Source organism: Pempheris klunzingeri, chromosome 11 (genome assembly GCF_042242105.1).
Source record: "Pempheris klunzingeri isolate RE-2024b chromosome 11, fPemKlu1.hap1, whole genome shotgun sequence".
In the NCBI taxonomy this organism is placed as follows: Eukaryota; Metazoa; Chordata; class Actinopteri; order Acropomatiformes; family Pempheridae; genus Pempheris; species Pempheris klunzingeri.
The window spans coordinates 1,014,558-1,034,308 of NC_092022.1; the positions used below are offsets into that span (position 1 = coordinate 1,014,558).

General features: G+C 39.5%; 1 protein-coding gene across 2 annotated transcripts; it reads right to left on the minus strand.

Annotated features, from left to right (window-relative positions):
• Positions 1-721: 721 nt before the first annotated feature.
• Positions 722-19,235, minus strand: foxp3b (forkhead box P3b). Of its 2 annotated transcripts, none has more exons than XM_070839946.1 (12): positions 19,173-19,235; positions 12,657-12,796; positions 10,790-10,880; positions 10,336-10,510; positions 7,654-7,746; positions 6,344-6,431; positions 5,784-5,858; positions 5,538-5,643; positions 4,712-4,788; positions 3,167-3,268; positions 1,950-2,071; positions 722-1,552 (listed from the first exon to the last, which is right to left on the minus strand). In XM_070839946.1, exons 2-12 carry the CDS (start codon positions 12,792-12,794, stop codon positions 1,495-1,497), a joined length of 1,125 nt encoding a protein of 374 aa, XP_070696047.1. In that variant the 5' UTR covers positions 12,795-12,796; positions 19,173-19,235; the 3' UTR covers positions 722-1,494. The 2 variants fall into 2 exon arrangements, with proteins under 2 accessions (XP_070696047.1, XP_070696046.1); XM_070839945.1 differs by having other exon boundaries at positions 5,538-5,691.
• Positions 19,236-19,751: the final 516 nt, after the last annotated feature.

Here is a 19,751-nt window from a genome sequence, read left to right on the forward strand (position 1 = left end):
AAATCATGTCCAATCAATTGAATTTACCACAGGTGGACTCCAATTAAGTTGCAGAAACATTTCGAGGATGATCAGTGGAAACAGGATGCACCTGAGCTCAAGTTTGAGTTTCATTGCAAGTAGTGTGAATATTTATGTACATGTGATATTTGAGTGTTTTATTTTGAATAAATTTGCCAAATTTTCTAAAAAACGTTAGTCACCCACTTATGGGGTATTGTGTGTATAATTTTGAGGGAAAAAAAGAATTTAATCCATTTTGAAATAAGGCTGTAACATAACAAAATGTGGAAAAAGTGAAGTGTTATGAATACTTTCCGGATGCACTGTAGCTAGTGATGCATGATGTACACTTCAGTGGACATGTGATAAATCATAATTTCCTCCCAATATAAAATCAATACTTAATAATTTAGCAATTGCATGACTCGTTAGATGTTACTTGATGTCCCCATATTTTTCTTACCTGCAAGGGTTTCTTTTTATAGAAGGTTTGAACAGAAAGAAAATGAGCAACTTGATGTTTCTGGCTGTCTGTCGACCCCCCGCCCCACTACTTTCATCCCCCTGACAAGTACCAGCAGTGGAGGGCCCACACAATATTTTACCGAAATAATTCACGACTTCAATTTATATTTTAAGTATAATATAAGAAATTTTCAGTTGCTAACGTGAAAACGACGAGAAATGAAATGAGTTGACTTTACACTTGCAAATTTATTTTTTACATACAAAAAAGTAGTTTCGAGTATACAAAGACAGTCTTGCTTGATCTACATAATAATCTGATAGAAAAGACTTATTTTTTGAAGTAGGTCAAGCAATACATTTTTGTCTGTGTAAAGCCACCTGTTTTATGTTTCAGTATCAGTATTGATTATGACATGTCAGACTGCAGCTGTACAGCTGCTTTTAAAATGTTCATATGAGTTATTGTTGCACGGGGAAAAAAATGTTTAGTGGATTAATGACCCATTTTCAAATGCCATCCATAAATATTGGCTTCAGTTTTTTTTTTAATTTGAAACCGGTGTGTACTAAAACTGCTGTCAGGTATGTGTACAAAATCAATTCATGTAACAAATGACACACACAACCATGTTTAAAGGCAGGGTATATATAGAATACATAGAAGAAGAATCCATGACGGTGCTGAGAAGACCAGTCATCACTGCTGGGCTTGTCAATCATTCTGTGCACAACCTCTGACTGAAATCCTCTCTCAGCTTTTACATTTTACTTTTTATAGGCCTGTGACGGCCTTTTTTTTTTTTTTTTTGTCAAATCATGTGATTTATTGATAGCTGTTGGCTTTCAACTAATATAACTAAATCAAGTTACATACCCTGCCTTTACCAAGCCAAATAATACAAAGTAAAAAGAGACACGCCAACAGATTTGTCAGTTTTGTTCATGCACTTCTGTCTGCCCCATGTAGACGTGACTCCAGCTGCTGGACTGAAGGAGCAGCTCAGTGGTGCCACCTGCTGGTGTTCAGGGCTCCTCTGGACAGTAATGGGAGTATGACGTGAACCACTTCACCGGACAGTCCCTGAAAACACACACAGAGTGACACACACACACACATTTTTATTGATACCAACTATGGGAAGGCATTTGATGCTGAATTAGAATCTGTTGAAATGGAATTATTTACCTCCCCAAAACCTTTTCTACATCTTTCTTTTCTTCTACACCTTCTCTTTTCCTTCCCTACATCTTTCTTGTTTTCTCTGTTTTCTCATTTGCTTCTCAATTCCTTCCTTTCGTTTCCCACCTCTTCCTTTTCTTTGTAACTTAGACATTTCATTGCCTTCCTCTTGGGGAGATCTGAATCAACTTTAATACTTCCAGACACAAATAGCTAAACAGCACTCGACTCCCCTCTGAATCCAGAATAGAGACAAGAGAACAAATTCCATGCGCACTTGTTCTAAGGATGTTTGTACCTGTGATACTTCTGTCCTTTCCTCCTTTGGTACTCTGTTTCATCCACTGTCCACACAGCTCCTTTTCCTCCCTCCACTCGCACAAAACACTTGTGTAGGCTGAGGTTGTGGCGCACTGCATTCTGGTTAAAACAGGAACATTCTATTGTCATTGAAGCAAGGTATAACACGGATTATTGACAGTTTTTCTGACTTGTAAACAGCAATGCTGTAATCATGACATGGTTCAAGTCAACCCAAAGGTAATGGATATGGTGTTATCTAACTAAAAGGGCAGAAGTCCTTCACTTTTCTTGACAACCATCGACCTCACACTTAGTATTGCTCAGGACCAAAGGAATTGCAGTGCTGAGTACAAACTCCTGAGATCTACAGGACATATTCAGTAGTAGTGCGTTACTACTGCCTGGTTCCAAATATCTATCTGCTAGCAATGACTTGCTACAAAACAGAGCTAGTTTTTCTTTTCTTTTTGTTCTAGAAAAAGCTGTCAAGCAACTGTCTTGTTCCAAACAGGCACATTTTGAATGGGCTCTGCACTAGTCTTGTCACTGCAACAGCTACCAATGAGTTGTCTGATTATGTTAATGCTTGCAGATCCTTAACATCCCTCCCACGTGATGTCATCGCAGTATTGCCTTCATAAACCTTACATCCCAAACCACCTGCTCAGTCCTCACCCCTCTGCAGTTACAGCCTGATAGTCAGATTAAATGATCATTTCATGGCAGGTAATTTATTCAGACTGTCATCACATTCATGTTAGATGATTGATTTCTGTTTAAGAAAGGAGGGTTCCTGTTTTACTCTAATCAGGCCATAATGGCAGACATATCCATCCTGAGCAGTAATCAAATAAATAACTTAAGAGTTATTTCTTGAGATGGACGTACAACAACCTGCACCTGTTGCTTTTTCTAATGGATGAAGATAGATTGCTAGCTATCTCTGTAGCGTTATGACAACCCCATCCGTGATTCCACCCACAAAGCTTTGATTGGTCAGGTGTTGCTCATTGTTCATTTCTTCGTGAAATGCCAAGTTGACATTAGCAATTAGTTGTTGCTGCACTTCATTCATTTCTTCAATTCAAATTCAGTTCCACAGTACAACCACCTTTCAAGTTAAAGAGGCAAATGGATGAATAGATATGTGAAGTGTAATGCATATCATTTCAGTTGGTATCACAGTGGATGTCTAATCTGAGTGATTCAAACCTTCCAGGTTGCAGTGTTGTGTCTGAAGTAGCAGAACATGGTGGTGAACCAGTTGTAAATTTCATTCAGAGTGCGCTGTTTGTCTGGAGACTCCAGGATTGACTGCAAACAGTCAGACACACAATGACAAACACACAGGGACAAAAAGTGTCAAGGTAGCTACTGTTAAATCAAACAGCAGATAAACTGGTCTGCTTTAAGTGCAGTTGTTCACTAGAGACATGGACATAGTCTTACACCCTAGGTGTGCACGAACGCACAGGGGCTACAAATGAATACTATAAAATGTCATTACTATTTCATTAATGCACTGTTGCCCATAAAGTTGGAATAAAATGTTTTTTACCTCTTCTCATGAAATGATTGTGACAATGTGATTTATTCTTGATAAATAAAGTGTATATCTTCTCAACTTTATTGATCAAACTCTTCCAAACATATCACAGTGAAACTTAAACCACAATGAACCTTTGCAAGCTGTGTATTCAGGCTTTAACAAAGTTGGGGTTATTGAACAATGATTCCAACTTTATGAGCAACAGTGTATTATACTAGTGTTAAAGAACCTGTGAAGGGTGTCCTACGAAGCAGTGAGCCCCATCAACAAATCCTAAACTTGCAACTAGAGATAACAGGTATCACAAGGGTGGATACCAACTGTCTCTGTTGACCCAGGGTGTCTGCATCAGGCTCTATGCATATTTCAAATAAAAGGGTTTGATGCACAAATGTGTGTTTTCTCAATAAGACACATTTCTTCATTACATTGAGGAAATGTGGACAATATAAAAACTGCTGTTGCAAAACAGACAAGAGAGGAATGCTGCAGAATAAATGAATACATTTGTTTTACCACTGTGACTCAGTGTCTCTTATTCAGTGCACTGAAGTGCATTTCTGAAGCAGCAGCTGCACATTGTGGAGCTCTTATTTAATATATATTTAGACATCCTCAAGTGCATTCATGTTTCACTCTGTCTTATAAAGAAGGAAACCTGAAAATCACTTTAGATGTTAACCAAATCAAAGTGAAAATTATTTTATTGACTGAATATTATCTGTGATAACTGCCAATAATAAATGTGCTTAAATTTCCCCTTGGGGATTAATAAAGTATATTGATACATTGATTAATGATCAGTGTAGCAGCAGTACCAGCAGTGTAAAACGGATTTAGCCAGACATAAAAACATAAAAACTCCACAGAGGTATCATCAGGGAAAAGAGGACAATAAAAAACGAAACTCTGAACATAACCTGGTCTGGGCAGGGTTAAGTTTGCACAGGTTACCATAGAGATCTGTCTGGGTTAAAAGAGAGCCTCCATGGTGACACTGAAAACCTCATTGAAATTGTTAATTTATGATCGATAAAGTGCTTACAACCTCATTAAAGCCAGTCCTTAGTAAAGGTAGTTTTATTGTTAAACAGTACAGTATTGACATCATACCCCCCCCCACCCTCAGTGTTTGTCAAAGCAAATCAATCATTCTCAGAGATAATCATTTTCAGTTTGGGACATAATTGAATCAGACAAAAACTCACCCATCTTATCAAGTAGGCGTAGGTATATGGAGGCCTGATGTTGTTGTATTTGTAACATTCAATACTGGGAACCAGATCTGTACGACAAAAACATGTCAAAAACACACATGAGCAGGAGTTTGTGGTTGAGCTACCTGTCTGTAAATACCACCATGTGTTGGTGAGAGACCTTAGTGACGACTTCCTGAAGCACGGACCAGGTTTTGAGTTAAGGATATAGTATAGTAGTACAGAACAGGGAGTTTGATTTAAGATTAGATTAGATTAGATTAGATTACTGCACAATTCTTTCACGTAATCATGTAAATGAATTTAGAATTCTAATTCTAACAAGATATAGAATTTTAGTATATTTGGATTATTTTTGTTTTATGAATGAAAAGTTTGGCAATAAATAGCATTATCAATTAATACGATTGCCTAATATGATGAAGTTATTTTTAGTTATTTAATGGACTTCACACAAACAAATGAACTAGTATGTAATTTTTTCATATCAATTAGAAACATCATTCAGTATATTGTTTTATCTGGTGCTCAGAAGATCAAATGCTAAATAGAAATATAGAATTATGCCAATTTTCTTGATTTATTGTCCCTTTGAGTGAGCAGCAGGACTTTCTTTCCACACTGTCAACACATGCTGATCATTTTCAGTTTTAACAGTTTGTATTCCTTTACATGTAAACTCCAAGTGACTAATCCAATATAAGCAATACTAGAATTTGAATATGCAGATGTGGCTGGATGTGTTGGTGAACATCTTTTAGTAGGTGCCTTAACTTTTGGTTTTGTTGTTCCACACACTTCCATAGCATTGTGTTACCTGACAGAAGGTGGGCAGAACCAGCAGCTCTGTAGCCATGCTGGGACAACTCCTCCAGATGTTTAATGCCCCATTGTTGCACTCCATCTCCATCTGTTACCAGAGGCTGGGGCAGAAATAAAGGAAGGCTGTACGACCATTCAGAAGCTGCCCTCTGCATGCAATGATGAAGGTGGTAATGAACAGACAGTTTCATTTGCTTTCTATCCAGTGAGAGCTAGTCCGCAACAATTAGAACCAACTTACCAAATCAGTGTATTTGCGTTCGGAGAGGTGCAGATGAAGTTGCATTGCAATAAGTTTCTGTTTTTCCAGGATGAGCTGAAAAAAGAGAATGCACATGATTTAATTTACATTTGATCTAAATGTTATTAGTTGAATTCATCAGTGAAGTTACCAATAGTATCAGATCAACAGTGTCTTATTATATAGGGTTAAAGTAACCACCGTTCATGACGTCCTGGCCACACACATCATTTTAAGCTAATGCTGCTCACATCATCTTCAACGATGTCAGACAGAATATAAATGTTAAGCAAATGTTCAACATTTTGGTAAATTTGCTTATTTGCTTTCTTTCTGAGAGTGAGCGTGAGATGTTGTGTGTTCAGTCCAGAAGTGAGGTCAGGCTAGATTCAGTCACCACTGTCACCATGTCAACAGACTGGTCACATTCACACGAATCACAGGGCGGCTTTATGTGCCTTCATGTTGTTCAAAGCCATGGTTTAGAGCAGCGGAGATGGGTTCCACTTTTGAGAATTCATGTTGTAGATGTAGATCTTCTAGGTTCCTCTGGTTCTCACCTGACTCTCCAGGCACTGAACGATATCTTGCTGGACCTTCCACTGAGCTATGCTTTTGTCGCCATGACTGTGTTCAGAATGGAGATGCCTAGAAGACAAAACAGGACATCGTTGATAGTCCAGTGTTATTGGGAGAACATTTGTTTTCTTGAAATCAAAATCCATCCATCTATCCACAAGCACGGACAACACTACGGAAAGTCCTATTTGATTGTAAGACATATTTTGACAGAGGGGGAAATGTTTAACCCATAAATGCATTGAGGTAGTTCTGTTCGTGGACAAATCAAAGGCTTTTACAGAATCCATCAGCTTTTTGAAGTCCTGGCAACTCTTTTCTCCAGCTTTTAAGAGTTGAATTGATAAATGGCACAAAAACTGATTCCTTATCATCCGTGGCTTCAGGTACATCATCATCCTTGTCAAAGCCCTCCAATATTACAGAAACTGCACTAAAACTGACACCCTAGTGCTACACCATCATGTTACCATGACGGGATATAAACAACAAGCAACATTCTTCCTCATTTTGTCTGTATTTATTCATAGTCATAGTTCATTAGTCCAAACAGGAAAACACACCATTACCTGCTGTCAATTGCATCCAGCATACTGTGAGTAAGTGTCCCATTTAAAGAAAAACAATGCTTTTGACATGAATACCTTTAACCCTTTAACGCCAAGTGTATCATATTTGATACATACAGCTCTACATCATCAGTATGATATTTTTTTGTATTATATCTGTTTTATATGTTTTGTTTGTTTAAGATAAACAAACTGTGGGCAATAAATTGCACAAAAATGCCGGATGTAGCAAAAATGATACAAATCAAAACTTTTTAAACTGCACTGCGTTCAATATCAACAGTCTTCTCCAATGGGTGGGTAAGATAGAAAAACATCCTGTAATTGTTTGTTTCTTTAACCCCTGTATGGTGTTCGGGTCAGTGGGACCCGTTTTCATTTTTTTTATCAAGAGCAGAATGATACGATTAATTATTTTTTCAAACTCAGACTTGTTGGCCTTGGCTCATATTGATGAATCTGAGTTTGAAAAAATGATTAATCGTATCATTTTTCTTTTGATGAAGAACATAAAAAACAGATGAAATCTGGTCCACAAACCTGAACACCATACAAGGGTTAAATAGGCAAATAATGATGATAGTTGTTAGGTTATTGTTACAATACGTTGCTGATCTGGGCTTGAAAGTGGTTCATCAATATGTACCCCCTGAAGGATGAAAATGACTATTCCCAAAAAGACAATATGGTTATATGAATATAGTATTCAGCAGTCTACTTACTTTAAGAAACTAGGGAAATCTTCAGCCATCGCATCACAGCCAGGCCAACGGCAGAGGCCACTCACAAGCAAAGCACTGGCCCCCTCAGGGACGCTGGAGGGAACAGAAACGTGTCAGTGTGATGTAACTGAAAGTACTTTCATACTTAAAGTGTTGCATAAATAAAGACGTTTGGAGAAAGATTTTTTTTAAAGTTGAAAAATGTTCGTACAATGAAAAAAGCTCCTTGTTTACAGTAAGCAGATTTATGTCAGGCTAACTGTAATGTAATGAAACTAAATTGAATTACAATTGAAGTCATGGCATACTGCTGAGTAACTACAGTTGACGTATTCTCTTGTCCCGTTCTTATACCCAATTGCCATAGTGAAGGGGCGCTAAATTCAACCTGCGTTCAACCATCTCACCTACTGAGATGAGCATCAGGTTTTAACCTGATGGGCTCACTCAGAAAATCTTCTGCACGTTTTTTTAAAATGTCCCATGTTTACGCTTTCTTTACGTCAGCACACAAGTTTCCTATGCAAAGATTAGTTATTAGTAACATTTCAGTTCTCTTTTGTGCTTTAGGTGATCGGGAGAATCTACACAGCTCAAAAAAATGAAGGGAACACTTAATCATCACAGTATAACCAAGTCTACTAAACTTCAGGAATATCAGTCTGTCCAGTTAGGAAGCAAAGCAATTGTGAATCAGTTTTGGTGCAAATGAAAGTGACAACAGGTGCACTGGAGAGGTAACAGCAAGACAGCCCCCAAAGAGGGAATGGTTTTGTAGGGGGTGGCCACAGTCAATTTCTCTCTCCTTATCCTTCCTGACTGATTCTTCTCTAGTTTGTCCTTGTCACCACTGGTAGCATGAGGTACCTGCAGCCCATTCAGGTTGTACAGGTAGTCCAGCTCCTCCAGGATGGCACACCCAAACGTGCCACAGTCTGACCAAACTGTAAGAAACAGTCTCCATGAAGGTGGCATGAGGGCCCGACCTCCTCTAGTGGGACCTGTGCTCACAGCCCAGTACCATGCAGCTTGGCGTTCACCAGAGAACACCAGAATTGGCTATTGGAACCCCATTCTCTTCACAGATGAGAGCAGGTTCACATGAGCACACGCATGGGTCACGCAGACCTCCACGTGCTAACCTACGGTCCCTGACAGCTGTTGGGTACCGGCCATTATCAGACCTTATGCTGGTGCAGTGGGCTCTGGGTTCCTCCTGGTGCAGGACAATGCCTCATGTGGTCAGAGTGTGTGGGCAGTTCCTGGATGATGAAGGCATTGATGCCACTGACTGGTCCTCATGTTCCTAACCTTGTTGATGAACGTGTGTTTTTGCTTTATTGCTATTCAATGAGATTGATTGAGGTGATGTGTTCTTAGATTATTGTTAAGCCACACCACTAAGCTAATGTTAGTTCTGCATCAAACAGACAAACAGGATAGTTTCCTCCTTCTATTCTGGAACCATCATACCTACACACCCACACATCTACACCCCTCTCACACACACACACCAGGGATCTGAGCGACGGCCATCTTGACTGTAGTCTTCCTACAAACACATGGCTAACCTGCCTGTAGCCATCTTGGATTTTGCTTTTAGCATTTCCTTTTTTAGATATTCACACGTACAAACACACACACGCACACTTTACATTCAGCCATATCAATTAACATGATTTTCTAATAATTATTATTTTTCATAGGCAAATTTAATCCAAATGCCTCAGAAATGGCACAAACCTAACAAAAAGGTGCTAGTGAGCAACTTTCAAGGAACAAAAATGTTCGAAAAGAGTCCAAAGCTGACGCTGGCTGTATTTAGAGAAGCCTAAAAAAAAGAAAGTGATCTTTCCTTTGTTTCACAGTTTCACCTTGCAGCACCTGCAATGTCATTCTTTTCTCACGTCACCATGTTTACAGTTGTGCATGCTACGTCAGTCTGTGCTCCTGTTTGTCAGCTTCTGGAGCAAATTGTGAAAACTGTGGTGGAAGACAAAAAAATTCTGCAGGATATTATGAGGCATCCTAAATGTGACGTCATCTACACTACCCTACACTACAGGGGATAAAATCGATTGTCATGCCCAGGTCAGGTCAGGAACTATAATTCTGATTCCTATCTAACTACCTAAAGCTCATGGCCGTAGATGAGGATTGGAACGTGGATTGACCATTATATCGAGATTAGTGCGAAGAGACTGGTTCACTTGGGGCAGTTGGTGACATTCACCTCTCCCACCCTAGTGCAACAGAACCATCTCAGTCCCGAGGTCATTAAACTGGACCCTCTTTGTGCCACTGCTGCACCTTGACATTCTGTCCAATAAGATTACAAACAGAATCAGTTACAAGGCAAAACCGTAGTGTTATCCAAGGACTGAATGGTTCACAGTAGCTACCCTGTTCCCATCCTCCCACAACCCCCCTAACAGATACACTAGAGGACACTGTCATAAGCGTTTCCAAGTTCCAATAAACATGTACTGTTCCACAATTATAATAGAATCGGCATTCATTTACCGTGGGCAAATTAGAGAACTTAAATTCCAATATGCAGATATATTCATTGCAGTATATATTTAGCCAACCGATTTATTATACAGCAAATAATCTTGGTATCTTGTGATGCATTGAATGATTTGCATAATGTTTCATGAAGTGCAAATGTGTGAAAATCACCCATCATGAAGCCTGGCCTGAATGGTGCTCTGCTTTGGACTGTCTCTTCGCAGTGGGAAGAAGTGATGCTTTGGCCTGGGAGAGGAGCCCGTGTGTGACGAAGAGGACTGGGGAAGATGGCCTTCATCCACATCGTCTTTGCAAATGGAGACACGTGCACTATTTTCTGGATGCACTTTGGGAAGAAAACATTGATGTAGGCTTTTAAGCTTTGGTGAACACATGCAACAAAAATTGCAGGCGCTGCCAGTACTCTCCTGCACAAACAGGTATAGAGTGGTCTTAAATTCCTTATTCAATGAATTCATTCAATCAAAACAAAATGAAAATAACATCACACACCTATGTCCTGAAAGTACATAACAATACAAAGCATACCTAAAAATGTCAACACACAGAAAATGATTGTCATGATGATGACATTGCTGATGTGGAGCTGAGGACTTTTGTGTACCGTGTTGTCGACTGGAAGCTGTTTGGGAAGTTTGACGTAGCACCGACGGCCTCTGCTGTTTCTGCCCACTGCCCTCCACACTGCTCCAACACTGGGAGGAAAAAACCCAAATGTCAGCAGCACCATGATTAAAATCAAGCTTCATGCCAGAGCATTTAGTTTCTTTTTCTCTTTAACCCCTTTACTTATCTCTCTCTGGTTTGTTCGTCAAGTGTTCCAAACTGACGAACATATTCTCTTAACTAAACAAATTTGTCGTGAATTGCTCATTTCAGCCTGATGAACGTGACCTGCTCATGATCCTGTTCACCATTACATAATTGATTACATAAGTTGTCATTATAGGGCTGCCCATTTCCAAGTTTCATTCACAAAATTCACTAAATGTTACTAAATGAAGTCATGTTGATGAAAATCGGCAGACAGATTTAGCAGTGTGAGTATAGTGGTATAAGAGCACCTGCAAAAAATATAAGAACTACAGCCGTGAACAACAGGCAGTCAGGGCAGAGCTGTACTGTGGCAGACAATAAGACACTAAATATATAAGGCAAAGTCAATCAATCAATCAGTCCATGAATGATATGAGAGGTAGCCATGAGATAGCCTGTGATTGGCTGGCGACCAGTCCAGGGTGACCCGGCCTCTTGCCCGAAGTCAGCTGGGATTGGCTCAAGCTCCCCCGATAAGCGGTATAGATGATGGATGGATGGATGGATGGATGGATGGATAGTCAAGTTAAAGTTTTTGTAATTTTAATCAAACATGTTTCACATGTGATTTTATCTTTTCATTACCTGATGAAAAAGCCAGGTTGAATGAGAAGTGTGTGTTCACACCAAAAGCGAAAGTAATAACGCCTCATGTTACTCACAGTTTCACCGCAGGTTTACTGGCAAACTGATTTCAACTCCACATGTGAATTTCTCATCAGTAATTACCAATGAAAAGAATTTTCAGCAGTACAAAAAGTGCACCAAGTGCAAATCTTCTATTTCAGCTCCTTCTAGGAAATGTACAATGGAAGTAGCAGCTATTAGGGATCCAAATAAAAAAAAAGAACTTAAAGAAACACCACTTAAAGCCACAGTCCTTACTTGTAAACTTTTATGTTTCAAATTCTTCCCTCTGGCTTTAAATGGAATGTGCCCAGCTGTGGAGGGCACTGCTATGAGAAACCCGATCTGATGAGGGAACAGATGCTGACACTTAATACCTCCTCCTTTATGGCCAAGATGTAGATAACTACATAGACTTTAGACTTTATCATGCACAGCTTTAATGATCATAAAATAGTGGATATGGAATTAGGACCAGTGTCCGAAGAGTGCTCCCACTGGATGCTTGTTCTCATACTTTGTAGGAAAGAGCTTAATGATGTTGATCATCAGAGGCAACAACACAAAGAACACCATCTCCTCGTCAGTTCAGTGTTCAGCCGATCTGCTCAGTGCTTCCACATGTGTGCTTTTCTCAAATAGATAGAAATTACCAGAACAAGCTTCTGCTCCATTTCTTGGTTACTAGTGTGTTGAGTCCCTCATCTTCTATAAGATTGTTCGCATGACAAGGAGCTGGTGACGATGCTAATTCCCTTCTGAGTCCACAGATTTTCAACTGGGGGAGCGGCAGCGCCAAAAAACCTGGAGCGTTGTGTAAAGAGATGCTGGGTGCAGCGCTCTTTCTCTAGGCATTATGCCTGGCGGTTATAATAATCACACATACTTAAAGGGACATTATACTGAGTATTTGAGCACACTGAGATTTTGAACACATAACACCACTTTCAACCTGGGCGGAGTGTGGAAAGTGGTAGAGTTTGTCCCAGCCAGTTTCAGTCGGTTCTGTGATGTCATTTGTTGCACACCTGACTTCCTGAGCCGGGTGGTGACATCACTTCCCTGGTGTGAGGAGGAGGCGGAGGATGAGGCTCGTCCAGGTGTTTGATCTTGTCACATTGTGGCTGAAGTCCACATCTCACACTGTCACCTGATGTCTCTGGCATCTCTGCAGTGACAGGAGAGAAATGAACACATGACTGTACAAACTTTGAGCTTGTGTCTCAAAATCTTCTCCTCATGGATTTTTTCTTCGTACTTCCATTCCATGCTCACGTGTGAACAATATTTACTGATTAAGAGATGTAGGATAAGAAATACATAATGGATAATAGCTTTCATGTCCCTACGGTAAAACGGACGCAAGCTCATATGTCTTGATATTGTGTCTATATGTGTATATGTGTGTCTATGCATTGATATTAATCTGTTTTGTGACATTATGTGTAAATAAGTGACATTTTTTAACATCATGTTTAGTTTTTCATGTTTAGTTTACTTAGTTTACTCATTAGGTCTGCTGTTGTGTAAGTATTAATAAGATTGTCTGCAGTCCTTTTCTAGAAATAAGTGATCAAGCAGTCAGACTGGTCAAAAAGACTTGTCACAACTGAGCAGCCCACATGAGCAAATATATACATGTGTGTTATTCATTGACTATTAATGAAGCCCTTAGTTACAACTTAAAAGGCCTTTGTAAAGGGGTCATGTTGGGAAGTGGAGTGGAGTAGAGAGCTACTTTTACGGCAATGCTCTGGTTATCGATGACAACACATACAGTAGTATGTAAGAGGTGTTAACAGCATCACATTAACAGCATTAACTTTCTCTCCGCAGGGTTCCCCAGGGTTCCAAATGATTTCTCTGGAGACTGACTCTAAATGCTGAATGTCAATGTCGGCAGTGTTCTGAATGAATCCCTTGGGGATGTAAAGAACAGCTTTTGACAACTTGTCTGTGCTATCTGTGAGAAGAACTGTAACACTCTATCAGAGCCGACTCTAGCCATAATGGTGCCCTAGGCGAGATGCCCAGCGATCACTCGCCCCGCGCCCCTTCCATGATGTAGGACCGGGGGGGGGGGGGGGGGGGGGGGTGCGTGCGTCTCAGGAGCGGCGGACGGACGGGGGGCGCCACCCGGGGATGCAAATTATTACCGACCGCCTATATGGCCTATGCCTAGAGCCGGCCCTGCACTCTATTATTAAGTTAGAAGTAGGAGCTGAAGTTATTGTGTCAGGGAGGAGGACCCAGCTCTGCTCTGATACTGATACCAGCACTAAATCTGTCCCTGCATACAGATACTGTTAGACCATCACAATGATTTAGTTCATCCTTGTAGCAACACTCATTTTGTATTCAGTTGTGAATGTGACATTGGATGTTTTTTCAGCAGTGCTGTCAGGCTTTGCACACTGCAACAACAGGCTCATGTGAATGAGCCACTGGAATCTTGGTTTCTCAGAGTTTTGATCTGGGTTTTTCTAGATACAGTATGCTTCCTTTTTGAACAATTGTGTTTGCCAATAAACTGGTATAATGTTGACGATTGAGTCATGTGTCATTTGTGACCATTAACTTATCAATTTCAGTCTGAATATGGTAGGCAGAGTGCCATAGGCAGAGGCAGAGAGATATTACTTCACTGCTCCTATGTACATGTAGATGTAGATCTCCAGACATGAGGAATACGTTAGAACACAATGTCAGAGCATTCAGTGCAGCCATGAAAACATTACAGTCTTAAAGTTCAAAACATTTCCTGTACCATACCCCTGACAGAGAGCCAGAGAGGTTGTTCACAGGTGCACTGACACACACACACACACACACACACACACACACACACACACACAGACTGATAGTATCACCACAGCAGTCTACAGAATGAGCTGCTCTACTTTTGTGCAGCACGGTGATATGTCATCTGCAAACGCTGGGATGCTTGTATGGCATCTTTCCTGGAGTAAAGTTTCATTAAGTGAAGTTATATATTTTATTAGTTGCACATTCTCCAAAGCTGTCGGATGGTCAGTCTTTTGAGTATCACGTACCCTCACAATGCACCTTTTAAAAGTTTGTAGTCCTTCTTTACAAAGGACAAAGACCACGGTCAGCTTGAATTCATGCTCTCAGACAACTTCTCCACTGTGTATAAAGTTTGTTCCAAACAGTCACTGTTTAACACTTGAAGGTTCCAAAGGAAGCAGTGTATTTAGCTTTAGCTTTAGACTTTTTGGATGCAGTATCACTATAAAGGTAACCTGTGGAGTTTTTAACCACTATTAGAACTATAGAGAAATGTTAGTTTTTTTCAATGAGGTTTTGTTCATCAAGAAATAGTTCTACCAAACTACCAAAACCACAAATGGTTGTTTTTATATTTCTGTTTGTGCACAGACTAAACAGACAGATATGACATGTTAATCGTGTGTTGGTAGTTGTACTTGTGAACCGAAGGAAGAGCCAGGCTAGCTGTTTCTTCCTGCTGCCAGTCCTTATGCTAAGCTAGGCCAACCTTGTCCTGACCCTGGCTCTGTACTTTACACACAGACAAGATACTGATATCCATCTGAACATTTTGCTCATTGGGAAGATTTAGCACCAAGTTTAGCAATGGAATAAATAACTAATTTAGGCATAAACATGTATGTATATATGTATGTATATATACACACATGCATACACTTTATTTATTAAGGGTTTACTACAGTCTTCATATTTTTGTCAGGTGTTTATGCCAATGACAATGACAGTCCTAAAACCCAACCAGTCTCTGGATCCTTCCAAAAAGACGTGATCTCTATCACCATGTGTCTGGCTTCGTCTGGTCTCATATTTTAAATGCATGCAGTGATGATGGTTTATCCTGTTCATGACGGCATGTTACCCCACAGAGGCTCATATGAAAGCTTGTGACGTGACACATCTCTCTGTGAATCCAGAAATAATGACTGGAAATAGCAGATTATGATGAGTGTTGGAGTTTCTCTTAGCGATCTCACTGTTGTGCAAGAGAATTCTTCAAGGCTTGTAGAGACGTATGCACCTATACAACAAGCCACCACCACATGTGCTATGCAAAAGCACTCAAACAGAAATTCAGAAGAAAGTGAGAGCACTTCACAGTGAAAAGCCACAAACATGCATGTCTGTGGCTTATCACTGTCATCTCTCAAGTCTGGCTTTTGTCAACTTTATCTGCCATAGAAGCAGCCATCAAAGTCTCTGTATTTGTTTTGTCCCAGTGAGGAGAGCTTTAGTCACAGCACCACACACACAAATGATTTGATTTGATGTGATGCTTGATATTTGGTTGGTTTTCTGTGAGTCAACATCTGCTGGCCACAAGTGGGTTTGAAGAAGAATTTCCTGTTTGGATGTTGTATGTTGTAATTAGCCACATTACAGTGTGGAAAGTTGCAGATGCCTCATACTGGTACTACTATCTACTATATGTGGGTTCATTACTGACATAGTCCCTATCTCAAATCACACATCCCAATCACATTGATACTTTCAGACTCTTATACCTTCAGAGTTTCAGACTCTTGTTTTCAGATTTGATCTGTAATACCAACCTAGTATTCAACGATTGATTCAAAAGAATGATAATTATTAGAATAAATTGGAATGAAAATATAAAGTATTGTAGCACTCAGAGTAACCACACTGAAATGGCACTAAAGAATGAATTCTCATTTTTTCTTTTATTTGTGTACCTTTTGATCTACCAGGTTGTAGCTTGATGACTTTTATTATCAGAATGAGGAGGCAGAGCTGCAGGTTGGTAGATTTTTGACTAATGTGCTTTCTTATTGTAATTCTATGTATGCAAAAGTACACATAAAGATTAAAAACTGAGTTTCATCAAAATGAATATGTGTAACAATAATGCACAATTCAATACATTACACTGAATTGTTTTAAAACTAAACTGAAAATTGGGTCATTAAAAATGTCTCTTTTTGAAATTCACTACTTCTACCTGGCAAACCTGATGCAGTGTGTCGTGTGTTATAGCTGTACTAGAATGTTGTCAGTAAACCAAACCGAACCTATTTCAGACTAGTTAGCAACCTATTATTAGAGACACAGTAGGTCAGGTCTCAAGGTGACTTTTATCAAAACTGAATTCCCATTGTAGAAAACTGCCCTGTGCCCTCTGCAACACTCTAGTGGGCTTGTTATCTCAAGATCAAAACGTAATGATCTCCTGATTTTGACATAGCAGGTTTCTGTACGCATACGTCTTTGGTTCTTCTCAACCCTCAGACCAAGAAGCACCATTGCACAGAAAAGATGTAAAATGACAGGAGGAAAAGGAAGTAGGCCTACACAGAATGTCATCGTCACTTTTAATCTCTATGAGGAGATTGTGAGATAGTGCTGATGTCCTCATTACAGCACTGGATCATTATTGGTTATCTACAGCAAGTTATGTTGTGTTGTTATATACATTTATCTGTGATGTTCAGAGCAGGTTTGTCCTATCTAACCCTACTGGTTGGCCATCCAGCCAATAGTTGTTGAGAAATTTGTCTAAAACCAAAGTGGTGGACCAGCACACTGATGAGAAACTATTTCAATAGCATAATTGCCATTCAGAAAATATATAAATGTGACATAAAATTGTCCCAGGTAAAAACATGACTTTGACCATGGCTCATTTTCATGAGCTATAAGCTTCTACCAAAGTTTGTCCTCAAAATGTTAGTGTACATGTATGGTACCAAACTTAGAGACTCCCAGTGCTCTTGCTGCTTTTATATCTGTTGTTTATCTCCCTTTCGTCCGGTTGGCATACAGCTTGTGGTTTGACACACGAGGGGTGAATAACACTATAAAAACTAAATATATAACTACAACTAAATATCCGTTTCTTCTTCTTCTTCTTCTCTTTTACCATTGTACTAGAGCCAGGAAGGTGTCTCACAAATTGCTCTTCAGCTCTGCAGGCCCACTTCCTGCTGAGAAGATTGTTGCAGCTTTTAGAAAAGCTTCCTGATGTGTTTGCAGCATGCACAGGAATACTCGTTTCTATACCTGTGAATACCTTTAACTGCCATCCCTGCATCCTGGCAACAATGCTTACAAGCTCCACAGTAACATGTCTCACAAAGGCTGAAGTGTGCACTGCAAACATCTTCATCTAGATAACAGATGTCCTGGACACGCCAAGATCAAAGCTCCTCTGCTAAATGGTGATGGAACATATGAGTCATTTTTTTAAATGCAAGTAGTGTGTGTGTGTGTGTGTGTGTGTGTGTGCTTTTTCTGTGTGGAAAGTGAGCTTAAACTGACATTTACACATATAATATATATAATATCTATCATGGTGTCATGATTCACAGATTCCCACCTTTGTCATATTGAAATGTTGCTTTTTGAAGCTTGTTTTTATGGTTTCACTATGAACAGTTCGCTAGATGAAAGAAAGCACCTCAGCCAGCTAAGGCTAACCTGGAAATGAACTGATTTAGCCTTTGTTTTTAATATGTAGGTTAAGGCTGATATTGGACAGGTAAAGAAGAATCATCATCCATCTATTATCCTCATATTTTAGTGCTCCTGAATAATTTTGGCTCGTGCCCCTTCAGACTAAGCAGGTCTGCGACGCCGCGTAGAGACAATTCGGAAGAAACTCAACTCATTCTGTGTACATTCTTATAAATTTAGCATGTGACTCATTGTGGAGGCTCCGACCTGCTCTCAGCATCACTTATTATTCTATCTGAGATAAACTGATGCGTATATTTGAAGAGGTGATGATGGTGTGCAGTAACATATGATGCTGTTGGTGTAAAAATTTAGTTTATGTATGCAGATATAAACAAATGTGAGTAAAAATGAGATTATTTTCTCTTCTTAGAATTCACTTTGGGAGATTAAACCCTGACTGAATCATATTTCTTTTTTATCAGTGGTTAATGTGACAAGTTACACCTTTACTGCTTCCTGCATTCACTACAATCTGACTCACAGTTGGAGAACCATAATCAAACATCATACCAATACCAATACTAGTACCAGAACACCTTTCTGAATGTTTGACGTTTATTTCTCAAATGATATTTTTCTGATGAACTAAAGCTTTACTTCCAGTGTACTGACCATTCAGATCATTCTTTTAGTTGTGAGTTTATTTAAGGAGAGCATCATATATGAAATGAATTTATCCAGGTTTTCACAATCTCTGCTGCTGAAACGGACTGAAGCATGAAGCTGTTCAACAAGTCTTCTATCACCGTTACATACAACACAAGATCGGCTTTACCGACTTCTGATCACTTCAAACAAATATGGCTGTTGTGTTTTTGACCCTGAGAGTTTTCAAAAAGCTTTTGTGCGTAACACCAGTTCTGTGCATTTTGTTAACATATTTGTGATTTGAAATATTTGCACTGCTCTAATGGAGCGTTTGCTGCTCTCCCCAAACACACTGGAATCCTTCACATCTACAATTCTTTCCTCTGTTTTCACCCTGCAATGATCCCAGTTTGATGATTTGACTTTTTGGTGTAGAATACTAAATTTCTGCTTACCTCGGTACAGAACCTCCTGCTTGCTTCTGTCGTTCTTTTCTCAGGTTCTTCAAGGGAAATACTTTGAAATGATTCAGAGGGGGAGTTATTCCACAGGAAATATGGTTTTCGGCAACTTTAAGAACTTTAAGAAAGTAAGACAGACCTCAGTCTGTCTGTCATACTGTATGTTAAGTCATTTAAGTTGGAAACACAAGAAAAAAGGAACAGAAAAAAGAAAATATCTAAACCATATATCAGGTGTGCATTTTTGGAAAGTTTGCATTTATATTTTTGGTTTTAGCTCAGTTGATTTAAAGAAAAATTAAATCTAAATGTCATAGGTCATCTTAATATGCTGTCTATAAATTGTTTATGGCTGTTGCTGTTATTACTGACGCTAGAATAAAGGTACATTCAGCACTCACCTGACGACAGTCTCAGAGGAAGAGAGCGCATTAAAGCTGCGAGAGACCCGCTCAGTATTTATACCTACGACAGTGGACTGGAAAGTTAAAGCTCATGTCCTCAGCAAATCAAAGTACATAAGAAACGGCATCAAAAACCTTTACACTTTCCAAACGGCGCTCTGATAACCTG